The following is a 26,595-nucleotide window of genomic DNA, read 5'->3' as shown; positions in this document are numbered from 1 at the left end:
GCCATTTTGTTGGAATTTTTTTATGGCTACTACAGTCGACCCTGATTTTCCGCACTTCATTCATCCAGATCCCGTGCAATTGGAATGAGAAACCAAGGGACGGATTTCCATCCATGCAAATTGCCTTCGTTCGTCCGCGCTTCAGTTCGGGACCTGAACGGAGATTTCCGCAAAGTGCCGCTGAAAGCAGCTAACTACTTACAAAAGTACATCGCTTAGAAGTAACTTATACCGCGTGGAGCTGGAACAGAAAATGTATGGCCTATAATGTTGCACACTACCACAGGATTCATGTTGAAAACAAAAGGGAACCAGAAGGCAACACTTGAGTTGGTTATTCACATCTGCTCCGATGTACGATAACGGCCGTTCGCTAGCAGTACCACGTTGTGTAATGCCAAAATTGAATTTGACTGCCGTGGAAGGATCAACTGGCCTGACGTGTGTCGATGTTTATTGAGATGGTGTCACCCAATAATCGATTTCAGATGAAAATGTCATCAATATTCTTGAGTTGAGGAGGCGATAACTGCACTGACACTTGCTCTGGTATGTTTTTGAGCGAACGAATAATAACGATCGGGTTAACGTGATCAAGTGTCTACAATGGTGCTGGATGCCTGTGCGATTACCTTGCGCAGATGACAAGGAACAGTTTCCGCGCACACAAAGGCTTGGTTGGCAACTGCTGACTTCTCTATTCTGGCATTTCCGTTAATGCGGAATTCTCGCTGTCGAGAAATTTTTACTGGAGACGGCCACTGCCAGATACAAGGAGGTCGACTGTGTATTGAAGATTGATGGAACGTGTTTCTGGTCTGCATTCAGTCGCATACTTTGCTGGTCCTCGTGCGCACATCCTAAATTTTTCTGTCCGGACGACAGAAGGTCGAAACAAAGACGTTCGGACAAGCGATGTCTGACTTACGTGCACTTATATATTGGACCTAAAGCAGCCTAGAAGGATACCATCTTATCGTGGAAATATTTCACAGTGATGTAGAATAGGACAAACCTCTTCCAGGTGTTCGATGTCTGGCTCGAATCCTGTAAAAAGCCCAACTTCGACAGCTAGTTGCTCAATTTCTCGGGTACCCAAAGCTCTGCAAGAAAGCGATCTAACTTGTTATAAGTGCCTCGTCGACAGACGTATTTGAAAAGTGACAAGAAGACCAACAAGGGCCTTGGTGCAGCGTTGCATCATTACAGTCGACAAAGTAGTGGGAAAGCGGGCGTATCCGCATCGAAAGTGCGTTGTGCGTGGCTACTGGAAAGCTATGTGGAGCAAACTGTACGTTGTAATGTACTGTACGCTGCTTGTTCGCAGAAGAAACATGACTCACTACCCAAGTGCCCAGCAGTCCTAACAGTAGAAATAAAGCAATATTCAGGTCGCACAGTAACTGTGTTTGTAGTCTAGTGCTGAAAGAGTCCTGAAGGACAATCTACCTTCGCTGGCAGCTTCCAAAGTCCCGACAGTCCCTCGTAACCCAAACGGAACAAAACTTCCCGTGGTGTTCCTGGGGATATCCTTTCCCAGAAATTCGGATCTCCCTGGGAGACAGCCATTTTACAGACAGACGTCCCCCACATCCCCTAGTGGCCACGGTTTGGACTTCCCATGAATATCCGTCGTTTGTCCTCACAGGAAGTTACACGGAGATGCCCAGACGTTGCGCGGATTTACTTGCGTACGTGCTCAGGGACCTGTATTTTCTCATTATCATTGACACGTTCTTCATGACGACTCAAAACAGCACATAAAAAAAATTGCTTCAGAGATGGTCGAAGTTACGTTCGTAACTCAACGTCGTTCGCAACGTAACTTCGACCATCTCTGAAGGAATTTGTGTGTGTGTGTGTGTGTGTGTGCTGTTTTGAGTCATCATGAAGAACGTTTGTGAGTAAAATGAACGATTGGGAGTATAGGAGGTGCGCGCTGTCGAATTTGCGCATTTTCCGTGGACACCCTTCACAAAAAGACTATTGGGGGCGTTGCCCTAAGTCACAATATAATGTACTGGCTATGCGAAGAAAGGGCATTTCGAGACGAACACAACGATGTAGATTACTTTCGGGTATCGCAACTGGGGGCCGAGTTGTGAGGTTCCCAAAACGTACCATATTTTACAAATGAGGCAACTTTGCGATTTTTTATCTCCTCAAAGGCAAACCTTAGGATTTGCAGTACTTAGGATGCAATGATACCCACCCCAGATAATACGTGGAAACAAAATTCAGCGGAATATGTCAAATAGTTATGAAGATACGTGGCGTCAAACTGCGTAGGAAGCGCAATGGTTGAAATGCCCACATCTGAATGATGATTCATTAAAAAGAAAAAAATTGGGGAGGTCGACCGAACCACCCTGCCTGATTCGGCGTGAAATCACCCAATACTGACACAATACAGCAGCATATCGATAGATGTTACACATACAATGGTGAACTATACGAGGATGCGCTCAAATAATGTTGTGATGCGATGTGACGTCATAAAGAAAAAAAAATGGGGATGCGATCCCAGTACACTTACACACATAATATTGCCGATATGTACCCAACTGGTTTAGTGCGTTGACCCACTACCAGATCAGTTTTAAAAACACTGCCAGTCTGTAACGACATCCCCAGAAGACAAAGCCACAATCCAATGCTGCATTTAGTCATCGGTGCGGTTATTGCATTCTTATTGCAATCCATATTTTACTATACATGCCGTAAGCAGACCGGCGGACTTCATTTACAGATTTCTATGAGACCAGCATAGACAGTGTTGTTGCACGCGATCATGCGGACGTTCTCTCGAAGAGAGTACAGAACTGCAAGATGACTAATTACCTAAAATTCTTTAAATAACCCTTCAATTAGTATATTTCCGGCAAAGCCGATGTGTCAGAATTACAATCCTCGTTGAAAAGCATTGTAATACCTTTTAAGAATCCTGAAGTCAGCTCGTGCCGTGAAATATCCATCGCCGAAGTTCGCTGCGAAACTGAGCTGAAACCAAAACCGTGCGCCTCTGGAGCGAGTGCATGCCCTTCGCCGACGGAAGCCTAGCTGGACCGCAAAGCGGTTGATCTGGCCAGCTGACCGGCACCTACTCCAATCATCTCCATCGCTCCAAAGCACTCTGACGTGCCCTCTAACCACCCACTGACGCGGAATGAGCGCTGTCCACCCTACGCTCCCGATAGCAGCGGTTTCAGCTCATTTGCGTAGCTAAAGTTTGGTGATAGATAATTAGGGCGCATGTGCGCGTTTCAGGATTAAAAAAAAAGTGGAATGCCTTTCAATGAGTGTTGTCTCCCATTTTGCTATCTCACTTTCGCCCGAAATCCCCCAATGGAAGATTTAAATATCGACGTTCAAGTAATTAGCCATCTTGTAGTTACATACTGTCTTCATGAGGATTTCCGACTGGTCACATAATTCAACTGCAAGAAAAACATCAATACTGCTCTTATAGCGTCCTTATAAAGAACCTGTAAAAGTCCAGTATATTAGGATCCTATGTATCATAGTATATTAGGTAGCGAGTAAATTTGAGATAACTCGACACTCTTCCAAAGCAACTCAGGAACTTCAAGTTCATTTTCAGTAACCGTAACTTCGCTGGTAACTTAGCTACATTTTTACACGGTATCTTCCTTTCTTGCCTTTCCGTTGTCGATTAACGTCTACGTCTCTGTTTACAATCCTGTGGCGGCGCCGAAACCGATCGCACCATCCGTACCACCCGCGCTTCTTCTCGCGCCTTTTCCGGTGCGTGCACCACTTCGATTCCTGTCCGGCTCCGGTGAACAGCACCGTTCTCCGGCTGCAGTCTCGAAAATAAACTCAGATGGCTTCCCCTCAAGCTCGTGACCCGCGAACTTTGCCCCTTCTGCTTCGCCGTCAGCGGTACCTGCCTCTTCAGTCAGCCCGGTATTAAGCATCTCGGCTTCCACGCAAGTCCGTCTCCCCCCCCCATTCTGGGCCCATGATCCCCTCCTCTGGTTTGTCCAGGTGGACAATTTCTTCCACATGCGATATATTACATCAGTACAGCAACCAAGTACCAGCACCTGGTAGAAAGTCTTCCCCCGTCCGCCGCCGCTGAAGTTCGGGACATTCTCCTCGCGTCGGCGGCAGACAAACCCTATTCAGTCCTCCGGGACGCTCTCGTTAAACGGCTCATGTCATCCCAGGAGCACCGTTTGCAGCAAGTGCTTTCATCTGAAGAGCTCGGTGATCGTCGCCCCACTCAATTTCTCCGCCATCTGCAGTTCCTTCTTGGCAACAAGGCATCATCTATTGACCCTGCTATCCTCAAGGAACTTTTCCTCCAGAGACTCCCTCCCCATGTACGCGTGTCACTAGCAGCATCGGGCGCCCTGCCCCTCTCAGAGCTAGCAGAACTCGCCGACCGCGTCCTGGACATTGCCCCTCCCACCGTCGCCGCGATGCCCTGCAATACGCAATCTGATGATTCCGAGCTCGGCCAGCTGCGCCAGGAAGTTGCGCGCCTCACCGAACTTGTCTCACACCTGTCGCAGCAGCGCTTCCCGAACCGCGGGGCAAGCCCCTCACGGCGCACACCTTCGCCGGCGCGTCGCTTGCAGTCCCCCACGCGATCCCGCCGCACTTCACCACCGGCCTGCACCTACTGTTGGTACCGTCACACATTCTGCAACCGCGCTCGTCGCTGCCAGCAGCCCTGTACTTGGCCGTCGGGAAACGGCCTGGGCCATCATTAACGGCGGCTAGTGATTCCCACCCCCCTGGGTGCCTCTTTTTCGTCACGGACAAGATATCCGGCACCCGTTTTCTCGTGGATACTAGTGCCGAAGTCAGTATTATTCCGGCGACGCCGTTCTACAAAAGAACTCGGCAGCAAATCTCTCCACTCCGGGTCGTCAACTCATCCTCCATTGCCACGTACGGTCAACGTTCGCTCACCATCGACGTTGGCCTTCGCCGCCGCTTTCAGTGGTTATTTTGGATTGCCACTATCCGTCATGCTATCCTTGGAGCCGATTTCCTCCGTCACTTTGGACTCCTTGTCGACGTCGCCCGCCGCCGACTTGTTGACGCCAATACACGCCTTACTGTTCACGGCGTTGCCACCGCATTGCAGCCGCTGCACCCCACTTTCGTTCCGGCTCCCGCCACGTCTGTTTTTGAGGCGATACTTCAAGAGTTTCCCGATATCACTCGTCCACCTAACGTCGACAGCCCTGTCAAGCACCATGTCAGACATTTCATCACGACAACGGGCCCGCCAGTAGACTGCCGCCCACGGCGACTCGCTCCCGAAGGCCTTAACATCGCCCGCGCGGAGTTCGAGCATCTCCTACAACTGGGCTTTGTCCCACCTTCGTCAAGTCCATGGTCATCCGCATTACGCATGGTCCCTAAAAAGACCGGCGACTGGAGACCATGTGGCGACTACCGCGCGCTCAACAGCGTGACAGTTCCTGATCGATATCCCTTGCCGAACATACAAGATTGCACGGCCCATCTGAACGGACGCACTACCTTCAGCAAGGTTGATTTCATCAAAGCATATCATCAGATTCCGGTTGAGCCCTCCGACATCCCAAAAACCGCAATCACCACACCATTTGGTTTATTTGAGTACCTGAGGATGCCATTTGGTCTGCGAAACGCTGCACAGACATTTCAGAGATTCATTGACGAAGCATTGCGAGGCCTTACCTTCTGCTTTGCGTATCTCGACGACTTGCTCATCGCCAGCGCCGACGAGGAACAGCACATGATGCACCTCCGTCAACTTTTCCGTCGTCTCGACGAGTACGGCATCGTCATAAATCCTACCAAGTGCCAGTTTGGCGTGTCCGAGCTGGACGTCCTCGGACACCGAGTCACCACCGCAGGAATTCGTCCCCTCGACGGCAAGGTTGAGGCAGTCCGGAACTTCCCCCAGCCCACCACCAAACGCAAACTGCGTGAGTTCCTTGGACTTGTCAATTTCTACCGGCGCTTCATTCCCGGCTGCTCGGCCATCATACACCATCTGGAAGCGATACTTTCTTCTGCTGCGCCGCGTACCACCCTCGACTGGACACCTTCGGCCTTCGAAGCTTTCAGCGCCATCAAAGCCGCATTGGCGAATGCCTCGCTCCTTGTATATCCAATTCCAGGCTCCCCAACATGCCTGATGGTGGATGCTTCCAATATTGCTTTAGGAGCTGTCCTTCAACAGAAGTTGCGTGGCGTCTGGCAACCCATTTTATATTTTTCACGTAAGCTCGACCCACCGGAGACACGGTACAGCACTTTCGGCAGGGAGCTGCTCGCCATCTATAGTGCTGTCCGTCATTTTCAACATTTCTTGGAAGGTCGTAACTTCTTCGTGTGCACTGACCACAAGCCGCTCACCTCCGCCATTACGTCGAACTCTACCAACCGCTCACCGCGCGTAGCTCGCCACTTATCCTTCATCGCCGAGTTCACTTCGGACATCAGGCACGTCAGCGCCAAGGATAACCCCGTCGCTGACGCGCTTTCACGAATCTCCGTGGGTGCCCTTACCTTTCCCTGCGCTGCTACTCCCTCCATGGATGACATCGCTGCCTCTCAAGATACCGACCCTGAATTACTCACCCTTGGATCGTCAACCTCCACTCCGCTCCGCTTCGACGACATCACCCTACCGCACTCCTCTAGACCTGTGGCTTGTGACACCTCCACCGGCACGCCACGTCCTTATATCCCTCTTCGGTACCGCAAGCTTATATTCGACGTTCTCCACAACCTATCCCATCCCAGCATCCGAGCGACACAACAGCTCATCACCAGCAGATACATCTGGCCTGGCATCAATCGCGACATCAGATACTGGACCCGCGCATGCATCCCGTGCCAGCGTGCCAAAGTTCATCGGCACACTCATCCGCCCACCGGGCAGTTCATTCCACCTGACGCCCGTTTCAGGCACGTCCACCTGGACATTGTACTGGACACCCCGCACACACACTGGACACCCCGTGCTTGCTCGCTCGGAACACCATTTCACCGTCCAACTCCCTCGACGACAGGACGTCGTCGCGAAGGCAAGACTCAAGCCCGCCTTTCTAGACCAAACTGAAACCACCCTTCCTATGCCTCCATCTGGGCCCCCCCTGTTACCGCCGAAACGCCCCCGCAGGGTTCACTGGGTGCTACCGCTTCTCCAGGTGGGGGGCTCCTGTGGCGGCGCCGAAGACGATCGCACCATCCGTACCACCCGCGCTTCTTCTCGCGCCTTTTCCGGTGCGTGCACCACTTCGATTCCTGTCCGGCTCCGGTGAACAGCATCATTCTCCGGCTGCAGTCTCGAAAATAAACTCAGATGGCTTCCCCTCAAGCCCATAGCCACCAGGCGAATTTTTCAGATTCTAAGGCTCTCATCATCTTATCGTTTCCAAGTGGTCCATCTGTTCAACATGTTCAGTGTATCTGACCGCTCTTTAGCAAATACTTTGTATTAGGAACCGTAATTAGTGACTCATGCTCATACTCGATGGCACTCGTCCGCTTGTACAAAAAGAATGGTGCCAACATCATAGCACGCCGTGCACGACGTAGGTTATGACACACGTTATGCACAGAGCATAACATAGGTGACATGGTACAATATATCGGCGTACATATCTTACAGGCGGCAATTGCGATGAAGCAATTAACAGCAACGTGAAATTTATGTTTCTGTTTTAAAAGTGAAAAAATCGGTAACACAATATCTGTTCGACGTCAGAGATGAAGGAAAAACATACCTGAGACACACTTCCGTCATGTAGGGTTGAGACCTACCTGTCCCTGTGGGACCTGCATTGGAGTCGGAAAAATGTGCATTACGTAGGTGGCCACACAAGATATGATACAGATAACTGAAGATTGGACAATACCAGTATACCGTTTCTACAAGGTTCACTGCCTAACTGTTACCAGCAATGTCAGATATGCTCATTACGTCATCGGAGGCCGCCGATCGAGGCACACGTAACAAAGTTATAAGCAACAGAGGCCACGTGGATGGAGACGAAATATCAGTGCAAGGTGCCGATACCGAGTCTGAACGTTCTACTGCGTTTCTACACAAAAGAAAAAAAAAGAAAATAAAAGGAAAAGTGGCTGGCCTGGTAAAGTTCAGAGCGTATGTCGGCTACTGACACTAATATGATATTCCGGTTCATTCGAGGCGGTTTTTCTGTCTTTCTGCCAAGCGTGGTTAAGCTCAGCAACCTCAGGATAGCATATGGCCCTCGCGATGGTGTTACTTTCGCTACATACACTGACTTTACTCTACAGTTTACGCGTTCATTGTGCTTCCAGTAGTCGCCGCACTGGAAGAGAGCGAGCAGAAGACATCGGAAGCCGGTTGTGTACACCACTGGGTAAAGCACAGCACCGCATACCTCATATTAGGAGCTGAGAAAGGGGTGATGGTGGCTACTGCAAGGTTAGCGCTAGGCTCATACCATCAGCGGCACGCATGTGGTATGTGAAGCTTTATTTGCTTATGTAGGCACGTATGCTTGAACACCAACCGAACCGTCTCAAGTGAAGTTGCGCCGCGCTTTTGAGAAAATGCAAGTTGTACTCACGTTTCTTAGGAGTTCGACGCTTTCCTTCTTGCCATTCTCGAACATGTGTCTTTATTTGAACCTGTAATTCACAAAATAAAATGGCAGAGTGTAACGAGGCAATACGCAGTGCCGGATATAAAACGTAATGGGCGTGTGCGTGTATCAGAAATCATGGTCTTATATGGTTCGGAAAGTCGGGAATTATCTTGTAGCTTATCTCCAAACTCGGGTCCTCGTACAGAAAGACAGGCACGCGGCGAGGTTACGCATACCGTGGTGATGATGATGATGATTACGTGAGATGCACAGAAAAAGATGGAAAAACAAAACCACCTAGCGCTCAAATATCCCTCCCTCTTTTCATCTAACCTCATCCATCTTAGTTTTGTGTTCGTTTCGTGCGCCAGAGAGTCCTTTATCCCGCAAGGTCGCCTCTCCACTCCTATGGAAGGCCAGCAAGCTTCCCGAAACTGATGTCCGCTTTTGAGGAAGGCAGTTCGTTAGGTTGTTGACTCGGGTGTCCGCTCCTTCGCTTGCGATCTATCTAACAAAATGACACATGACAAAGAGACGCGTAATCAAGGGCATTTGCGCGTGCACCATGAAACTGATTTATTTTCACAGGCCTCTGTCCTAATTGCTTATGCGCATGTGCACAGCGCCTATGATCTTGGAGTCCTTGCGGAACATTATGTGTGCATTCAGCAGATCGTACGCTATGCTGCCTACTAACGCGGAACGCATCTCTTCTACCACGATGCAAGCCGAGGAGCCTGAGGACATCGTCACAAGTTGGGATGTTTCGCGGCCGGTTCCGTGCTTCAGTACTGCACTCGTTCGGTGCTTGATACTGCACTCGACATTTTGGCTTCACGCGCGACGGAATGACATGTCGCACCAATCAGGCAACGACTCACATTTCCCCATCTTACCGTAGCTTGGTCGGTTCTTCAACGAAACATTATTGTCGCACGAACAAAGACCGTTATCATGACAGTGACGCGGAACAGAACGTCATTTGCTGCGCCCGCTATATTTGCTCACTGTACTCCTCCTATTACTGATAAGCCGATGAAAGACACATAAATTTATCAAAACAAGACGAAATATGTGTCTTCGTGTACAATTTTGGACTAAGGCTATCTACTCGCCTTTATGTCGAGGAACACACGAAAGAAAAACTCACCAGACATTCCTTGTCCTCGTCTTTGTTGAAAGTGTACGTAATGTTGGCCATCGCAATTCCGACGCCTCGTATGTTCATATAAACAGCGCTCCCTGGGTTCGGAATCTGAAATCCACAGGTCAATACTCTTCACACAGTTATGTATTTTTCTCGGCAGAAGGATATGCCCCACAGCATTTGGTCACATTAGGGCATGCGTAGCGGCAATTCTGGATATCGGTGGCACGTACTGAGAAGAAATTACTGATTGCGCCGATGTACACGAGCGCACCCTCGAATGCTCCGCTTTTTACAACTTGTGGGGACAGCTTCTGTGTTGCCAGACCGTTCCGGTAAAATGGTGCTTTACTAAGCAAATCAGAAGCAGACAAAATGAATGTAGTCGTACTAGTGCCGTAATGGCTCCTTCTGTTTTGTTGTCTTCCTGACGGAGGCTGAGCATGACTTAAACTATAGCTGGGCCCGATACCTCATTTTTGTTTTGCTCGTTTCATTCCTACACTCTAAATCTTGCGACGGACACGTGCCGGTTCAAAAAGTTCACTCACAAAGTTTAGCCGTTATACAGCCATAACCGTGGGGAAACAGCCGAAACAGTTTTCAAATAGCACGCACAGGGGTCCCCATCGACAGATTTCAGCCGGTCCAAGGCCGTCAGATCGACATCCAACAGCTTTCTTCCTCTTAGATTGTTTGTGAGCCCTCTGAATAACATGTGTGTTTCATGAGCTGTGTGCTCGTGTGCTTGTTGAATAATGCGTGAGCCCGCTGAATATGTGCGCATGTGGGAGCGTACTACATTGCTCCGCCGGTGAGGAGTGACAAGGCATCGCGTATTCTTCCGCAGTGCTTTCCCCGCTTTTATGCCTTCCCACCCGCTATCTGCATTGCAACTTCGCTGTTGACAAGATGACAACCGGGCTTTTGACTAGGTTTAATGCTTCCTTAAGTACAAGAAACGTAGAGACCCATCTGCGATGCATCATCGTACAACGCCGACGTTTTACTTGTATTTAACCATCGAAGTATGTTCTCTTGCAGATGTTGATGAACTTATTGCAAATGGCGGCAGGAGAGGATCGGCTACACGGGTGAAGAGACGGTGTACACTACAAGTGAGGCTAATTTTTTTAAATTTCATTCCATATCGCCTTGGGACTGTATTGATTGCGATGCATGAGTTACAAAATGGTCTACTGTACCAGCTTTCACGTTTGAAGACTGCGAGCCTGATATTAACTTCGGTTTCTTTGCAGATAGTTCCCTGTCTCAACGGTCACACGTATGTGTGCAAAATTGCAACTGCTTCTCACATCGAAACGTGTCTCGTGCCACTTCCTTGGACAATCGTTCATCGGCCATTTCGTTTGAGGAACTGTCGCATTCGTCACTAATGGTGGTCTTGATTGACCTTTACGGTGACTGCCTGTTCGAAGTTTCGAGGACTGCCTGATGCATCGGATGAGTTGTGTGTCCATGCAAGGTGTGCTCCATATGTGTGCTTCGGAGCCAGCCGAAGGCAGAAAAATAGGCGATGTCAAGTTGCCGGTGTTGTGTAGAACAAAGAGTGATATTAAACGGTAGGAGCAACTTATTTATTTACACATGGTAACAAGTCTTTCGTGCACGAGACTGCACTTCTTCAGGTTACAAAAATATGAAAATGGTACAGGAACATATATACAATTGACGGGAGAGTGTTGGTATGAGAGGGTAACAGGGTTATGGAAAGGATGCAAATACAGGTAAAAATGAAAAGAACATAAATACAAACGAAGGGGTATCAGAAGCGCAACATAACGCGAGTCCAAAGGCTTATACAGGAAACGAGAACGCATGTATAGGTGACGTTCCAGGAATTAGGGATAAAAAGGGGGTTACGGCGACCTAATGAGGACAAAGGTGACCAGTGGACCCTGAGAACGTGAAGACAGAAGTTGTCTCAGGAGTGAGTCAAACGAAAAGAATATGGAAAGAAAAATGGAGATTTGTTTTACAGTTTGCGTGTGTGCGCGTTTATCATTATTTTATTCTATTTTACGCGAGAAATGATATTTCCGGGTTAAATATTTGTAGTGGGCCTGCGTGGATGTTCAACCCGTGCGGCTTCAGAGACTGAAATTTTGCGATTAAAAAGGATTCGCGATTTTTGCGCTTCATGTCAGTGTTATAACCCGATTCAAGGATAACGATTTTGAGGTCTGTATCCAAAGCGTGTCCAGGGAGGTTAAAATGTGTAGAAACGGGTGTAGTATGGTTATTAACAATATCGGACTTATGGCCGTGAAACCTTTCCCTCATGGTGTTCGAGGTTTCTCCAATATACTGAATACAGCATTTAGTGCACATAATAAGGTAACATATGTTAAAAGAGTTGCAGTGCAACCCCTGTCGGATTTCGAAAGTAAAATAATTTGAGGTGCTCGAGATAAATGCACATGGGCTAATGAAATGACATGTTTGGCAGCGTTTTTCGTCGCTGTGAAGTATGTTGAGGTGGCCGGTGAAGATGGATCCTGTGCCACTCAGCGCTGTGTTATAGGCGGTAACGAAGGATAAGGGATTTTGTTGCTGCCGCGGTTCAGTATTAGGATGGTAGCTGTCAAAATGAAGGTACTGGCGTTTGTCAGTGGGTTTCTTGTACAGGCTCGTGACCAGCTTACCACACTGTATAGAGACAGTCACGTCTAGAAAATTCACTGATGCTTGAGAAAAGTCATAAGTGAACTTGATGGCCTGATGTACGGAGTTCAAATGCTCGAAAAACGCAATTAAGGATGGTTCGTCACCCGACCATACGATAAAAATGTCGTCAATGTACCTCAAGAAGACTAAAGGTTTGATCGGGGAGGATGCTAATGTTTTTTTCTTCAAATTGCCCCATGAAAAGATTCCATCAAGTTCACTTGTGACTTTTCTCAAGCATCAGTGAATTTTCTAAACGTGACTGTCTCTATACAGTCTGGTAAGCTGGTCCCTATACAAGAAACCCACTGACAAACGCCAGTACCTTCATTTTGACAGCTGCCATCCTAATACTCAGAAAAGGAACATCCCATTTGGTCAATTCACACGTCTAAAACGGATATGCTGTAACCCAGAAGATTTTGAGGCATGCGCTGAAGAAATGTCGAACGATTTTAGAAAACGAAATTACCCTCCCAACCTTTTAAACAATGCTCTCTCCAAGTGCAAATCTCTAGATCGGGATCAATTACTTTTACATGAACCGCGGCAGCAACAAAATCTCTTATCCTTCGTTACCGCCTATAACAAAGCACTGAGTGGCGCAGGATCCATCTTCACCCGCCACCTCAACACACTTCACAGCGACGAAAGACTTAAATTAATCTTTCCTGCTCCCCCCAATATCACATTCCGCCGATCACGTAACATTCGTAACCTACTAGTTTCATCCCGTCTATCCCGACCAAATCCTGGTTGTTCCCCTTGTGGTAACAAACGCTGCCAAACATGTCATTTCATTAGCCCATGTACATTTATCTCGAGCACCTAAAATTATTTTACTTTCGAAATCGACAGGGGTTGCACTGCAACTCTTTTAACATATGTTACCTTATTATGTGCACTAAATGCTGTATTCAGTATATCGGACAAACTTCGAACACCACGAGGGAAAGGTTTTACGGCCATAAGTCCGATATTGTTAACAACCATACTACACCAGCTTCTACACATTTTAACCTCCCTGGACACGCTTTGGATACAGACCTCAAAATCGTTTTCCTTGAATCGGGTTATAACAGTGGTATCCCTTCTGACACCTTCTTCTGATACCTCTGATAACAGCTTCTGATACCTCTTCGTTTGTATTTATGTTCTTTTCATTTTTACCTGTATTTGCATCCTTTTCATAACCCTGTTACCCTCTCATACCAAAACTCCCCCGTCAACTATATATATGTTCCTGTACCATTTTCATATTTTTGTAACCTGAAGAACTGCAGTCTTGTGCACGAAAGACTTGTCACCATGTGTAAATAAATAAGTTGCTCCTACCGTTTAATACCACTCTTTGATCTTCGGAGCTAAGTGAACCGTGTATGCTTTTCATTCGGCAAACGATGATGTACTGGATGTCAATTTAAAGGTATGCACACACTAATAAAATTTAGTGTAGCATGTTCGATGTCCTTGGTGCGTTTTCTTTCTTCTTTTCTTTTTTTGCGAAGGGTGGAGGCCATCTTTCTGCGGGGAAACTCGAAAGGCACAATGCGTGTTGGGTATTAGGGGTACGAGTAACCCTGAAAACGTCCGGTGCAGTGTGGCTCCTGACGTCAGCAGGGATGCCGTACCAGTTGCTTCAGGGGGTACGGAGTACCTACAGCTTTTACAGGCACCGCGGGCCTCTTGTAATAATCCGGCACATTTTGTTAAAAATGTGCCAGTTGATCAGATTGCACGTACCCGCCATTGGGTTTAGAGTCTAGCTCCTTCACACCCGCTGGTTCATTATTATGCCACGTAACAAATATCAAACATATAACAAAGAACTACTCGGACACATACCACGGAAGCACACCTCAGACTCGATGCCAGCCGAGGATCGTGGCAATACCGGGGAAGTGAACTTGCCGGGGAAGCTTCCAGCATCATGTGTCGAAGAGCTGCGGCGCACGGTAAAGGATCTGAGCTGGTCCAAATAATCCGCAGTCATAGCCTTCGGTACGTGCAGCATGTCGCCGCACACATAGTCTGTCTCATCTTAAGTATAAATCTGCTCCCAACTATTAAACGCGACAGCATTTCTCTAACACACTTTTGAGGCGTCGGTGGTGCCGCGTCGCGTTACGCATGTTGGAGACGGAGAGGGGCCGCCTCACTCTTTCTAACCTTCCAGGTCCTCACACTTCCGATACCCCAGCCTCACAAAGCTAGTGTCACAGCCCATAGACAAAAGGAACCTTCCCTGAAGGAATCCTTACCGTTATACACAATGTGATACTTTATTCACCACTGTTAGCTTTGTTATTCTTCCGTTCCCTAAACTACCGTATAATGTGTGTAAGATGTGAGTAGGGCAACGCCTGTCGCCATGAAGCCCCGCTAAATTGTCGCCATTTTCACCTAAATAAAGTGCCCTGTGCTGTTGTACTCACTTCAAGATTTTTGAGGATGTGGCTAGTGTCTTGCTGCACCGATATCGTCTCTTTGAAATCTGGGTTGCCCAGCAAAGTGACGTCAATTGTAAGGTCCACCTTATTCCACTTGGTGTAAGCGGCATAGTATGCGAGTGCTTGCATGCCCACAACTGTTTCCTGTAAAAATAACAATTTTGCAATACATCTGGAATGTGGTAAACGAAATGACTTTCTTTTGCGTTCTGAAAAATGCCTGCATATTTCTCGCTTAGGTAGTCCCAGGAGTACAGCTGCGAGGCATCGGAAAAAGAGAACGGAAAAATTGGGGAACAACCAGTTTCTTCCCTTTCCCTCGGTGTTGAAAAAAAATCCTCAAACTCTTTCGAAGTTCAGGCAAAATATATTAAGAAACGAGGACAACATATCTATCATATATCATGTGTACGAGGGGTGTTCAAGTCAAACCGGGACTTTCTGTCCCCTGAGTGTACAAATGGCTCGCGCTACTTCTGTTTCGTCATTTTCACACCCGACAGGCCTCCGCGTTCACCACGTGGTGGTCCAAAGTTTGTGCAAAACAGAAGACACGTGCTGGACAAGATGGCCGACAACGAGGTGAGCGCGCACATCGAACAGCGAATTGTCATGAAGTTTCTCCTGAATGAAGGCGTAAAGTGATCTGAAATTCACAGACGACTTCAGGCTCAGTATGGCCACGATACACTTAGCAGCAGCAAAGCGTTTGAGTGGTACAAACGGTTCCGAGACGGCCGTACATCAGAGCAGGACGATGCCGGCCGGGGCGGCTCAGAGCCCAGTGTCAGAGTTCCTGAGAACATCCAACTTGTGGAGCGCCTGATCCTCAAGTACGGACGGATAACATGTCTCGAACTGGCTCGAAAGACAGACATTTCTTTGGGAACGCTGAACACTATCATTCATGAACACCTCCAGTTTCGGAAAGTGAGTGCCCGTTGGGTCCCGAGGCAGCTCTCCGTGTTTGACCGGCAGAGAAGACTGGAAATCTCCCAAGAGCCAAGGTAACGTTTCGACGCTGAAGGACAGCCGTTCATTGATCGGCTCATCACGTGCGATGAAACGTGGGTGCACCATTTCACTCCTGAGTCTAAACGCGCATACAAACAGTGGAAGCATCCGAGCTCGCCAGCTCCCAAGAAGTTCCGAAGCACCCCGTCTGCGGGTAAGATCATGGCCACGGTTTTCTGGTACAAGGCTGGCGTTGTTCATGTTGATTTTCTGCACAGTGGTAGCCCCATCAATAGTGCATATTACTTCCAGGTTCTCATGGATATGCATAACGCGCTGAAGCAAAATCGGCCTGGCCTCATCACCAAAGGAGTCCTCCTCCTACAGGACAATGCACGCCCGCATACTGCGCATCTCACGACACGCACCTTACAGAAACTTGGTTGGGAGTTGCTGCCACATCCCCCTTACAGTCCAGACCTCGACCCCAGCGATTTCCATCTCTTCGGGCCACTGAAGGTGTTCCTTGGGGGCCGCCACTTCAGCTGCGACGACGAGGTCAAGAATGCGGTCCGATCATGGCTGCTACGCGCCGGTAATGATTTCTACGCTGCTGGCATCCAAGCCCTGGTGAAACGCTGGGACAAGTGCATTAGCGCAGCTGGATATTACGTTGAAAAATAAAACTAATTTCTCGCCTGTAAGTTCATTTTACTTTTGCGAAAAATGAAAAGTCCCGGTTTGACTTGAACACCCCTCGCAGTTCGGTCCCACGAGCTTGCTTGCCGTGCCTTCCAACGAATGTTTTGCACGATGGATAGAGAGCCTTTGACACCAGCACGCGATACAGCATAAGACGCGTGGCTAAGATGATTCCAGGGGCCATGTAAACAGACCTGGGACGCCATTGTAGCTGTAATCTCTTCCAATAAATTAATTTTCAGTATTTTCGAAGACTTTTGCGAATGTCACCATATCCCACGAACATTGATTAATCTCAGCACACGAATCCGTAGATAATCACTATGTCTTTATACACTATGCCCATGCACTTGCTACACACGTAGTTTCGCACACTCTCATGTTCTACACACACATGTGTATACACAACTTCTCGATAAGTTGTGTATATAAATCTGTCTGTAGAAAGTGTATAGAAATACACAATGTCTATACATGGATCATTTATTGGATTATTGGATTATTTATGGATACTTTTTACTTAGACCGCGTAAAGGCTATTCTCCTTTTTAATTGTATAGCTTATTTATTTATACTTCAAACTTGTTTTCCGGTTCATTTCCATTATTCTTCGAAAGCAAATTCGAAGCAGCCGTTTCTTATATTTCCGCAGCCCAAAACTACCGAAAATTTTGCATCTGTACGGAGCAATTACTTTATGCGTTAGGGTTTTTTAGTCGTCTTCCGCTGATGGTTATGCTGACCAAAACATGTGTGCTAAGTAAAATATACATTTATGATTTATTGCCATTTTGCCAATTTAGTGCGGTTTTCGTGAAGTGCACTATTCGCAAGCGAATGTCACTTTCACCACATTGTTGTTACACGGCTCAAGTATGTGTCACTAAACTATGATACCGATGATGATAAATGAGAATGAACGGCGGCAAAATTTTTAGACGTGCACTACAGTCCCGTCGTAAGCATGTTTTTCTTTGATTTAGAAATTTGATTCCGCTCCTTTATATTCCGACATGACACAAATGCGTACTGAGTATCAACGTTGCTCCGTTTCTGGTACTCCGTATAACAACAATAAATCTGGCCCCGGACAGATTACCTCACTGAGTAGCTCTTAACACGCTGTTAACGATAGTAATTACATCTTCGTTCGGCAGAATGTTACCCTGTACTAAAAGTAAATAAATGTGGTATTGAAAATGCTAGTTTAAAAATATTATGGCTGGCTGGGCCTTTCGCGTTGCTTTAATATCTTAACTCGAACGTCAAAGCCTGCTGTCGAGGCTACGCACTCGGGCCGCCGAGAAGTGAAGTGAGTTTGTGGAACTCACTAAATCGCTAGTGCGCTTTCCGCCGAGTGTCACTAAAAGATTCCGTGTGACACCACACGAATGACACTAGGTGTGAGTGCCACTCGTTCAAAGTGACACTAAATTAGTCCGTGTGACAGCGGTATTAGAGTTGATTCCTGCACACAGCACTATAGGCTACAATTTGAGATTATCTCTAGTAAAGTGCAGGGTGTATTCAAGAGTGCATCCCTGTTGGAGTACATGAACAGAGAGCTCGGTTTGAGATACAGACCCTGCCGGCTAATGCTTGGAAACGTTCGAATAGATTTGGCGTTTGTGAGGTGTTTGAATGCAAGTAGCAGGTGTCGAAACTCGTGACTCACCCGCCCTCGTGCTCACTCACTTCGTGCTCAGCTCTCCGATTGTTCGCTCGCTCAGTCTGCGATCAGCTCTCAGATTGCTCACTCATGCTCACTCATCTAGGGCTCAGCTTCCCGTCCCTGGTAGAGCTGTCTGGGTGCTCACGCTCTCGCGCACGGAGCCGCCTCCGATCCTCATTTGCCGTCTTATCTCATCTTATCTCACAGACCTCCAGTTTGACAATAACTTGATATGAGGAGAGTTGAGCTGATGTGACGGGGGAGGGGGAGGTTATGTGAGAGTGAAATGGAGGAGTAAGGTAAAGTGAAGTAAAAATGGTACCATGCAATGTTATGATGGGAGGTGTAAGGCAGTGGTTTAGCTGAGATCGCAAGTAGGGGGGAGGGGAGGGGGCAGACGTACTGGAGGTGGTATCAGACTGCTCACTTTACTGTGCGACAGCATTACTCAAGTTCGCTCATCCTCAGTTCACCCTATTTGAGCTCATCGTGCTCAGCTCATTCACCACACTGAGCATAAATGAGTTTGCATGAGCGCGTTTTCCTCATGTTCATCTCTTTGTTTGCTCACTCACGCTCATGCGTGAATTTCGCTCGTTGTGATATTTTTGTTCACTCAATCATGCTCACTCGTATCCTTCTCATCTCTCCCGTTGCTCACTCATGCTCAGCTCACTCGAGCCCATATTGAGCTTGAATGGGCATGCTCATTAGTAAGTTATGCCGAGTAATGGTGAGTAACGTGCCTCACGTCGAGAGTGCGAGGTACCCGGGTTCGAATCCCGGTGCCGGCTGTGCTGTCTGGCGTTTTCCCTGGGTTTTCCTCAGACGCTTTCAGACATATGTCGGCAAAGTTCCTTTAGAAGTCGGCCCAGGATGCACATTCCCCCAGGGCGTCCGTCGTGACGTTGCCCACTGTGTGGGGCTGACAACGGCGAGGCCTTTCACCAGCACCACCACACCATCACCACCACCAGCCTCAGCGCTCCTTGAAGCCTCGCGCGTTTCCTTACGTAGGCCAGCTGTTCTAAGTTCGCTTCAGTTAACGCTTCTGAACGTGATTTACACATGTAAACAGAGTTTTTGTTTCTTAACCATGTGAAGGGGCTCATTATTTCATTCCCCCGCATCACCACCAGCAATGGGGTAGAGTACCGCTCCTGGCAATGAAACACACCATCCATCATCTCGCAATAAAGTTGTTGTTATTTCTTAACGTAAAGTACGATGTCCGGTTTGAAACACTACAGTTGTAAGCGATTAGTTAGTGCAGAGAAGGAAGAGTTCCCTTCCTGAACTGTTGAAATAATTTTAATATCATCCATGGACTAAACGGAATATCATCACCTGCGCACAGACGCACACAACAGCTGCTCAGAAACATCAGAGCCCAGAAACCCTTGCAAATCATTGCTATAAGAAAAAATAACAGGTGTCCCCAAAGAGATCCCTGATGAGGTGTGGTCCTTGGTGTAATAGTTTTCATAGTTAAATCGTGTTCGTTCAGTATCCCCTAGAATAATGGTAGTTGAAGTGGATAATTCTCTCGAACGACTCACCTGCGTTGTCGAGAAGGCTACTCCTAGTTTGAGGTGCTTATTCAGACGCCTTGTAAACCCACTGATGTAGCTTGGGTCCTCTTGTTCGTTGATAAACGCCAGCATAGCATACGCCGTAGCTTCATTTATCAACCCGTTAGTGGCAGCACGTATGTGTCTTATATTTTCATCTATAGAAAAAGAGGCAGTTCAGTAATAACATTTAAGTATATGTGCTTAATAAATTGCTAACATTTTAGTCACCTTGCTGTGGTCTCCGCGAGAGCCATTAGTAATGTTTTATTTGTATATGTTGTAAACATGTTGTACATGTTGTAAACAATTGGAAATATGACAATGAAAAAATGGCTAGGAAGCAAGCGAGCTGGTGAAGATGATGCATGATGTAAAACTCTGTGAGCTCTGTTGGAGACTTCGTGTTTGTATATGTCCCTTCGTGTTCCTTAGTCTCGGGGTTTTACATCATACATCATACATTTGTAAATATGTTCTATTTATAATGCTATTATTATTATGAATTATTTTGTGTGAAATCGCGATAGCCACACCATCTATTCGCGTATACTCGTATACATACGTAAACACATGTGGACCGTGTTCGAAATTGTGACAACCAAATGCAAGAGTCTCCAGGCTTAATCTCTCATGAATCTTGAACAACATTTAAGAGACAATCATGAGGCGGCGAGCCCTCACCCGACCATCACGTCATATACGAAACCTATGTAAGTCAGAACTTCCACATCAATGAAAAAGAAGAAGCGACCTCCGAAACGACGATTCTAGTCCGTAATTTTACCAATTGGATTATGGATTCAGTAATTAATCATTCTCTTTTGCCACATAGAACACTGCAGATATTTTCGTCACCTTCCTGTGCCCTCTGCCCGAGACTCACCTATTCGTTACTTCATAGCACGGGCGGTAGACCCGTGCGCTTTTTCCTTTCCTTTTTTGGAGGAGGGTGGCATTTCATAATCGAAGCGCGTAATTGGGGAAGGAAGGGGAGGGAAACTAATGTGTAATCTATCGTTGTCGCGGGACCATCGCTTCAACCTCCCCCCTCCTTCCCTCGGATCAGCCACTGCTACATTCATAATCCCATACCTAAAGGACGATGAACTGTATCTACTGCATCGCCGTAGTAACCTGCAAAGTTGGTTCACTCTACTTACGACTCGTGCGCAGTCCATTTCGCAGGCGACCTTCGTGCAGTTGATACTAACGATATTAGGAAGTTTCTAACAAAATGCTGTCTATACTTCTAACATACGTGTCAACTCGTCGCTTAAAAGAAGACCTTGCAACAGTTCGAAAGAAGAAAAAAAAAGTACAGGACGGTAAGGATTGCGTTAAGCAAATTTCGGCGGTAGCTGTTGTGTGTGGATGTCACCACTTTTATTATTGCCGATATATGCACAACTACTTTAGAGTGTTGAGTACAGCCTTGCGATCTGTGAAGTGAGTGGTCATGTGCAGAGCTGGGATTAGCGGCACCAAAATATTATCAAAATCGGGACAAAAACGATACAGGAAACGCTGAAAAATCGGGATACTTTCCGGGACAACGTACCCATCTCTGAGTATGTTAAAACTGCTTTTATTGGGTTTAAATTATTTTAACTTTATTTTGCATAACCGAAACCGAACCTGGAACCGGGTCTTTTGTGATACAGCCACGGCGACTTCCCGAGACCTTCCCGTTAACAGCTACCGCTCTAAAAGGTGCCCCCGCGATACTTAATACAGCTGTCATGCCACATGTGGGCATGAGTTTGTACTGATGCCGCTAGGGAATCAATAACCCTGCCGTCTTGCTAGGTCTTTGTTGGGAACTATGCGCGTGACCCTCTAACGCAGTGGTCCCCCACCACTAGACACAACCCGAATTCCGACCCACGCGACAGCGAGAACGCAACACGAAGGACAGTTATAAATTTTCGTCAGGATTCAAAGCATAATCATAGCACAAAAACCCTAGGTAGCTCCTGCCTGGAGAGAACAGCGAAAATTGTTGCAATGCCGGACGTCCGGCCTAAGGACAAGGCCAACATACGGCTGGAGAACGTACGCCTGAGCAGCGAGGGAACGTCTCCCCTCTATGAGGGTGCAGCAGGCCTCTGCTACCCAAAACCGAACACAAAACTTATAGCGGTCGTTAGCTCTCCTGTCACCTTATCGTCGTTCAGTAGCATGCTTACAGGACGACAACGAGGGCAAGCCAGCTGCGGATTACGGGGAAACGTCTGAGTTCTCGGGCATTGGTTTTGTAAAAACCCAGGTATCCTGCAGCATACCTCGGCATTTCGGGCCTCGAAACTCGCAATCACAACCCAAGCAGCACAATGTACTGAAAGTTGAGTGCAATGAAGGTGGACGGTATGTGTGTTATCAATGTTCTTTAGCTTCACGGGTCTGTTCACGGCCGTCCACCTACCCGTCCACCTCCACTGCACTCGACTTTCAGTACATTGTGCTGCTTGGGAATCATCACATGGTTGTGATGATCTCATCACAATCACACTTGTAAACAGAGCAGGTACGATGTTATCTGATGAGGCATGATCGAGCTTACCGTACGCCATAACGACCTTCACGTGAGTTCGTTGCCGCGGCTGAACTCATGCCTCATCAGATGACTGTGATCTTTAGTTTCGAGGTCCGAAATGGAGAGCTATGGCGGTAACGTTGTCGTGGAGGGCCTTTAAACATGAAAGCGGAGCGTCTTTCGGACTACAAGGATAACATGATCGTCATCAGGATTGTAATCTCCATTATCTCTCTTGTAGAAAACTCCGTCTACTAGTGTGTATTTTTTGCACTCTCTGATGAGCTTTTTGTCGGATGAAGTAGGAGTCTGTTCCAGGTTATGTATTATGATGCAGTTGAAATCCGGATCGTTGAGTTGTTCGATGCGCAAGAACACGAGTTCGAGAAGCGTAAAAGGAGACACATGCTCCCGTATTCGGCGACAGCGACAGATTTGACGTTGGTGCCCTGGATGGGACAACGGAACAGCGCGTCCGCATCACATGAGTCTTCCCGGATTTATATTTGGTGGTGATGTCGTACGCTTGATAAAAGATCTAAGCGCCGAGAGGGTCCCATCATGAAGGTGAACTAGCAGAGGGCGTTGTGATCGATGACGAGAGCGAAGGGGCGTACGCCCAGATACGGGCGAAATTTCTTGACTCTCGACAGCGAGGAATTCCTTTTCGCTTGTTGAATTGTTTCGCGCAGACTGTTCAACTACCGTAGGAGAATGCCAGTGGCTTTCCAGCAGGGCTGCAACTATACCCTTTCCGCTAGCAACCGTGTGGGGCTCCGTCGGAGTGGTTGGGTCGAAATGGAATAAGGCGAATGCAGACGTGAGAGCATTATTCAAGAGAGAAAAAGGCTGTTGCACGCTGAGGCGACCAGAGGAATATCGCATCTTCACGTAATTTAGTGAACTATGAGGGATATTGATGTCGGCGAACCCTCGTATATATGGGAACTCTGGAAATATGAGCAATGTCCGATGAAGCTTCGCAATTCATTATAGGATGGGAACAGGGAACACTGAAACTACTTGCACCTTTCCCGATCTGGGGATACACCAGCCTGAGGAAAAACATGGTCTAGAATTTTGTCAAAAGGGTGATTTCATCTCAATTCAGGCAAGCCCGTCCGTCGAGGTCCTTCGATTTTGCTACATATTTTTTGTGTGAAAGCCACACCTTTGTGATGAACATTGGCACAAATCTCGAACTTCAAATTGGAGCGGATGCCGAGAAAAAAATTGAAGCGCGCACGACGGTGCCTCATCGGAGCGCACGACGGAGCATTCGGGCCGAAGTTTGAGACAACCCTATGCGCCCTCCGTTCAAGTGACGGGGACGACGTTTTTTCTACCCGTTCTCTACATACTGGACTGTAACTGTGTGGCATACGCTGATACCTACTACCGCCCTTTCGCGTGAGAAAAAAAATCACAAAAAACGCCGTAGAGCGCGTTTTTGCGTGAATTTTGTCGCCTTCCTGTCGGGGAAGTGGACATTAGATAAAAGTGATTTTTACACTGAAAGATATCCCATTAAGTGCTCTTTCTAACGGTATGCTGTTAAAGATTGTGAATGATAAAGCTAAGGCGGTATGAGGGAGCAAACTGGGATCACCATCGAAAAATACGCCGACTTCACGGATCGATTTCTCGAAAACCCCACCTTTAATTTTCTAAAAAAATATCATGTATTAATCATTCTATTGCCTTTCAAGCGGTATAAATTTTGTAGGGACTAAAAACATTTGACAAACATAGCGGAGCGAAAAGGCGACACATGGTACGCAGTGACATCTCACAGGCGTACGGCTGGATTAATACACCGCAGGCGTGCGCTAACGTCTGTATATCCACGTTACCATTTATTTCCTGCGTTCCTACATGCAAGCGAATAATCCCAAACTGTTTGTTGTACCGTCGGGCGTATTTCCATTTCCGCAGTCACGAGATATCACGTTAAGAGGACACAGGTTGACAGACAGCTATTTAGTATTTATTCTTTACATGTATTTTACTCGTACAAAATGTATTTCACATGACACGTACAAGGTGGCACTGGACATCACGAGGCTCATGGCTCGTGAGTCTATGATTTCACTGGCAGAAGATCACAAAATTGAAGTAGATGAACTGCATGCATCACGAACCAGCGGGTCTGGACTACGGAATGTTCGGATCCTGAAGCCAGGCCCAATCACTCAGGCGGATACATTGTCGATGACGGGTCTTGCTGGCAGGACGTCTTCATTGTCGAACCCACTATTCCATTTCTTATACCACACGTGGGAGGAACGAATGCCTGCGACGGGACGGACCGTCCCCCACTCCTCCCCTTTCTTGCTTCTCGGAACACCGTGATGTCGCTCGACGGAATTTCCAGCAGGTGCGTTGAGTGATTTTTCTCTTTGAGAGCACGGACGAAATCAGCAGGTGTTCGAATAGCTGCAGCAGCTGTACACCGCAGGTTGTGTAAGCTTGCCATATGTTTCAAAGAACCGCCAACACCATCGCAATTTTTTTGGCGTCACCACTAGCAGAATACAACCACCTCACTAGCAGCCTGTTCTTCGTCATCTCGTACAGCTGATACCTATTCTTGAAGTGAGCAGCTGCACCGTCTGAGATATAGATGAGATGCGTGAACACAGGTAGAATTTCTTCCAGGGCCTCAACTATCCTGTCCAGAGCTAGAAGTGCGTGCGCCGTGTCATGGGACATGTCGTCGCTCACCGTTGCGAAGCTCGTTGTCGACACAGGTGTTGTTGCCATGCAAGTGAATAAAGAAATTTGATCTGTTTTCCAGTACCGTCCTTGGACCTCGCTTGATAGATTCACTGACCAGTTTTCGGCAAAATCAAAGTGCAACACGACATGACGTCGTTCGACAAGATGTTTTTCGTTCCAGATGGCATTCCTCTGGACGTTGCGTATGTGTTCGTGCTTGATGTAAACAGCGGTGCATTTCCTGACTTCCTTAAGAAATTGTGGTGCTTTTAGCGTCTTCGTTGCGAGGTCTCCATTTTCCCAGACTGCTAGATTAACGTCGTCGTCCCGCTGTATCTTCAATTTCCGCAGAGAAATCTTTTTGGCCCCTGCGCAACCTGTGCAGTCTTGGGAAAAGCAGACATCTTGTGGCTCATCACACAAAGACATCGTCTTTAGGTCCTCTCCCTTTAGCTGCGCGGATGAAGCACTGTTGATACCTGCGATGACCAAGTCGAAATTCGCACAATACGAGCACACACACTGCTGTTGACGTGGGACTGTCTGCACCAACTTGGGCCGGAGTGTATAAAACTTCGTTATTCCCATCTTCATACACGGATGAGCGCTTTTAAACAGGTTAAAGGTTTCACGTATGATGCGTGTCATAAAACTTTTCCTCACAGCCACTCTCTCGCCGTCTTCCAGTACGTGGATAACATCCTTCTTGTTAGGGCTTTGGACAGTACAGTCCATCTCGTCTTGGAGATAGTATTTCAGCGCAGTAACTACGTCAGCCTCGCTGACAGGGTGTCCCGTGTACTTCTCGGGCATTGCCCACACTACGTGCTTCGCCCTTAGAGCTCTTGATTTCTCTATGACGTATTTTGTGGCTTCTGGGTTTAGTCTCAACGCTTCTTTCTTTGTCATGCTTTCATGAAGAAGTGTTAGGAGTTGACACCGCTGTTGATGCGAAGTGCACTTCTGGTACGCGCTCCTAATATTTTGTACATATGTAAGAGCAGCTCGAACAACTTGCATCGGACGTCGCAAGCTCATCCACATTAAATGCCTCACTGATTTTGCGGCTTATTGCCTTGCTTAGTGCGTTGCCAACTTCTTTCTTTTTACGCGAAACGTACGGCGCTACTCGTTCCCGTTTTACTGCCGTTGGATTCCGCAGTGGAGTGACATCAATATTCGCAGTGGAAATACTCTAATTAATTTTCAGCAACAATTTCTGCGCTCTGAACGTACACTGCGTCTGGTGGAGATGTGGGAGGAGACCACTGAGAAAGTTCAGCTATAGCTGAACGGAAATACCTTGCGTAGTTCTTGCACAACTAGTCTTCATCATTGACTGCAGCACTGCGATCCGAGCCGAGGAGTTGCTTCAGTGCATCGATGTCGAGGCATGAAACAGACACGAAGCCGCGCTGCTTGTAGATCCTCCTAAGATGTCGTCGTGCGTAATCCGCACAATAGGCACGTTCCGTACTGTGGACAAGTCGAAACATGATACTATATCGAACAGGGACACGGAATGGTTTGGAGCCTTCACTTTGGACA

At 47.5% G+C, this 26,595-nt stretch overlaps 1 protein-coding gene and 1 long non-coding RNA gene across 4 annotated transcripts in view; one reads left to right on the top strand and one right to left on the bottom strand.

Annotated features, from left to right (window-relative positions):
- Positions 1–26,595, bottom strand: part of LOC135385487 (complement C3-like) — a 290,804-nt gene that overhangs the window by 105,464 nt on the left and 158,745 nt on the right. For all 3 annotated transcript variants that reach the window (XM_064614824.1, XM_064614823.1, XM_064614825.1), the window contains 6 exons: positions 19,782–19,951; positions 14,880–15,038; positions 9,760–9,864; positions 8,592–8,652; positions 7,761–7,812; positions 1,016–1,103 (listed from right to left, as the gene is read on the bottom strand). In XM_064614824.1, coding sequence (XP_064470894.1) covers positions 1,016–1,103; positions 7,761–7,812; positions 8,592–8,652; positions 9,760–9,864; positions 14,880–15,038; positions 19,782–19,951 — 635 coding nt within the window. The remainder of the gene's footprint in view (positions 1–1,015; positions 1,104–7,760; positions 7,813–8,591; positions 8,653–9,759; positions 9,865–14,879; positions 15,039–19,781; positions 19,952–26,595) is intronic.
- LOC135383611 (uncharacterized) lies at positions 24,455–25,119 on the top strand. The gene is made up of 2 exons (XR_010419967.1): positions 24,455–24,706; positions 24,988–25,119. It is a non-coding gene; the product is annotated as an uncharacterized LOC135383611 (long non-coding RNA).

Source organism: Ornithodoros turicata, chromosome 2, assembly GCF_037126465.1.
Source record: "Ornithodoros turicata isolate Travis chromosome 2, ASM3712646v1, whole genome shotgun sequence".
NCBI classification, from domain to species: Eukaryota; Metazoa; Arthropoda; class Arachnida; order Ixodida; family Argasidae; genus Ornithodoros; species Ornithodoros turicata.
The sequence above is the reverse complement of the archived record's forward strand: the minus strand, read 5'-3'. Positions and strand labels throughout refer to the sequence as shown.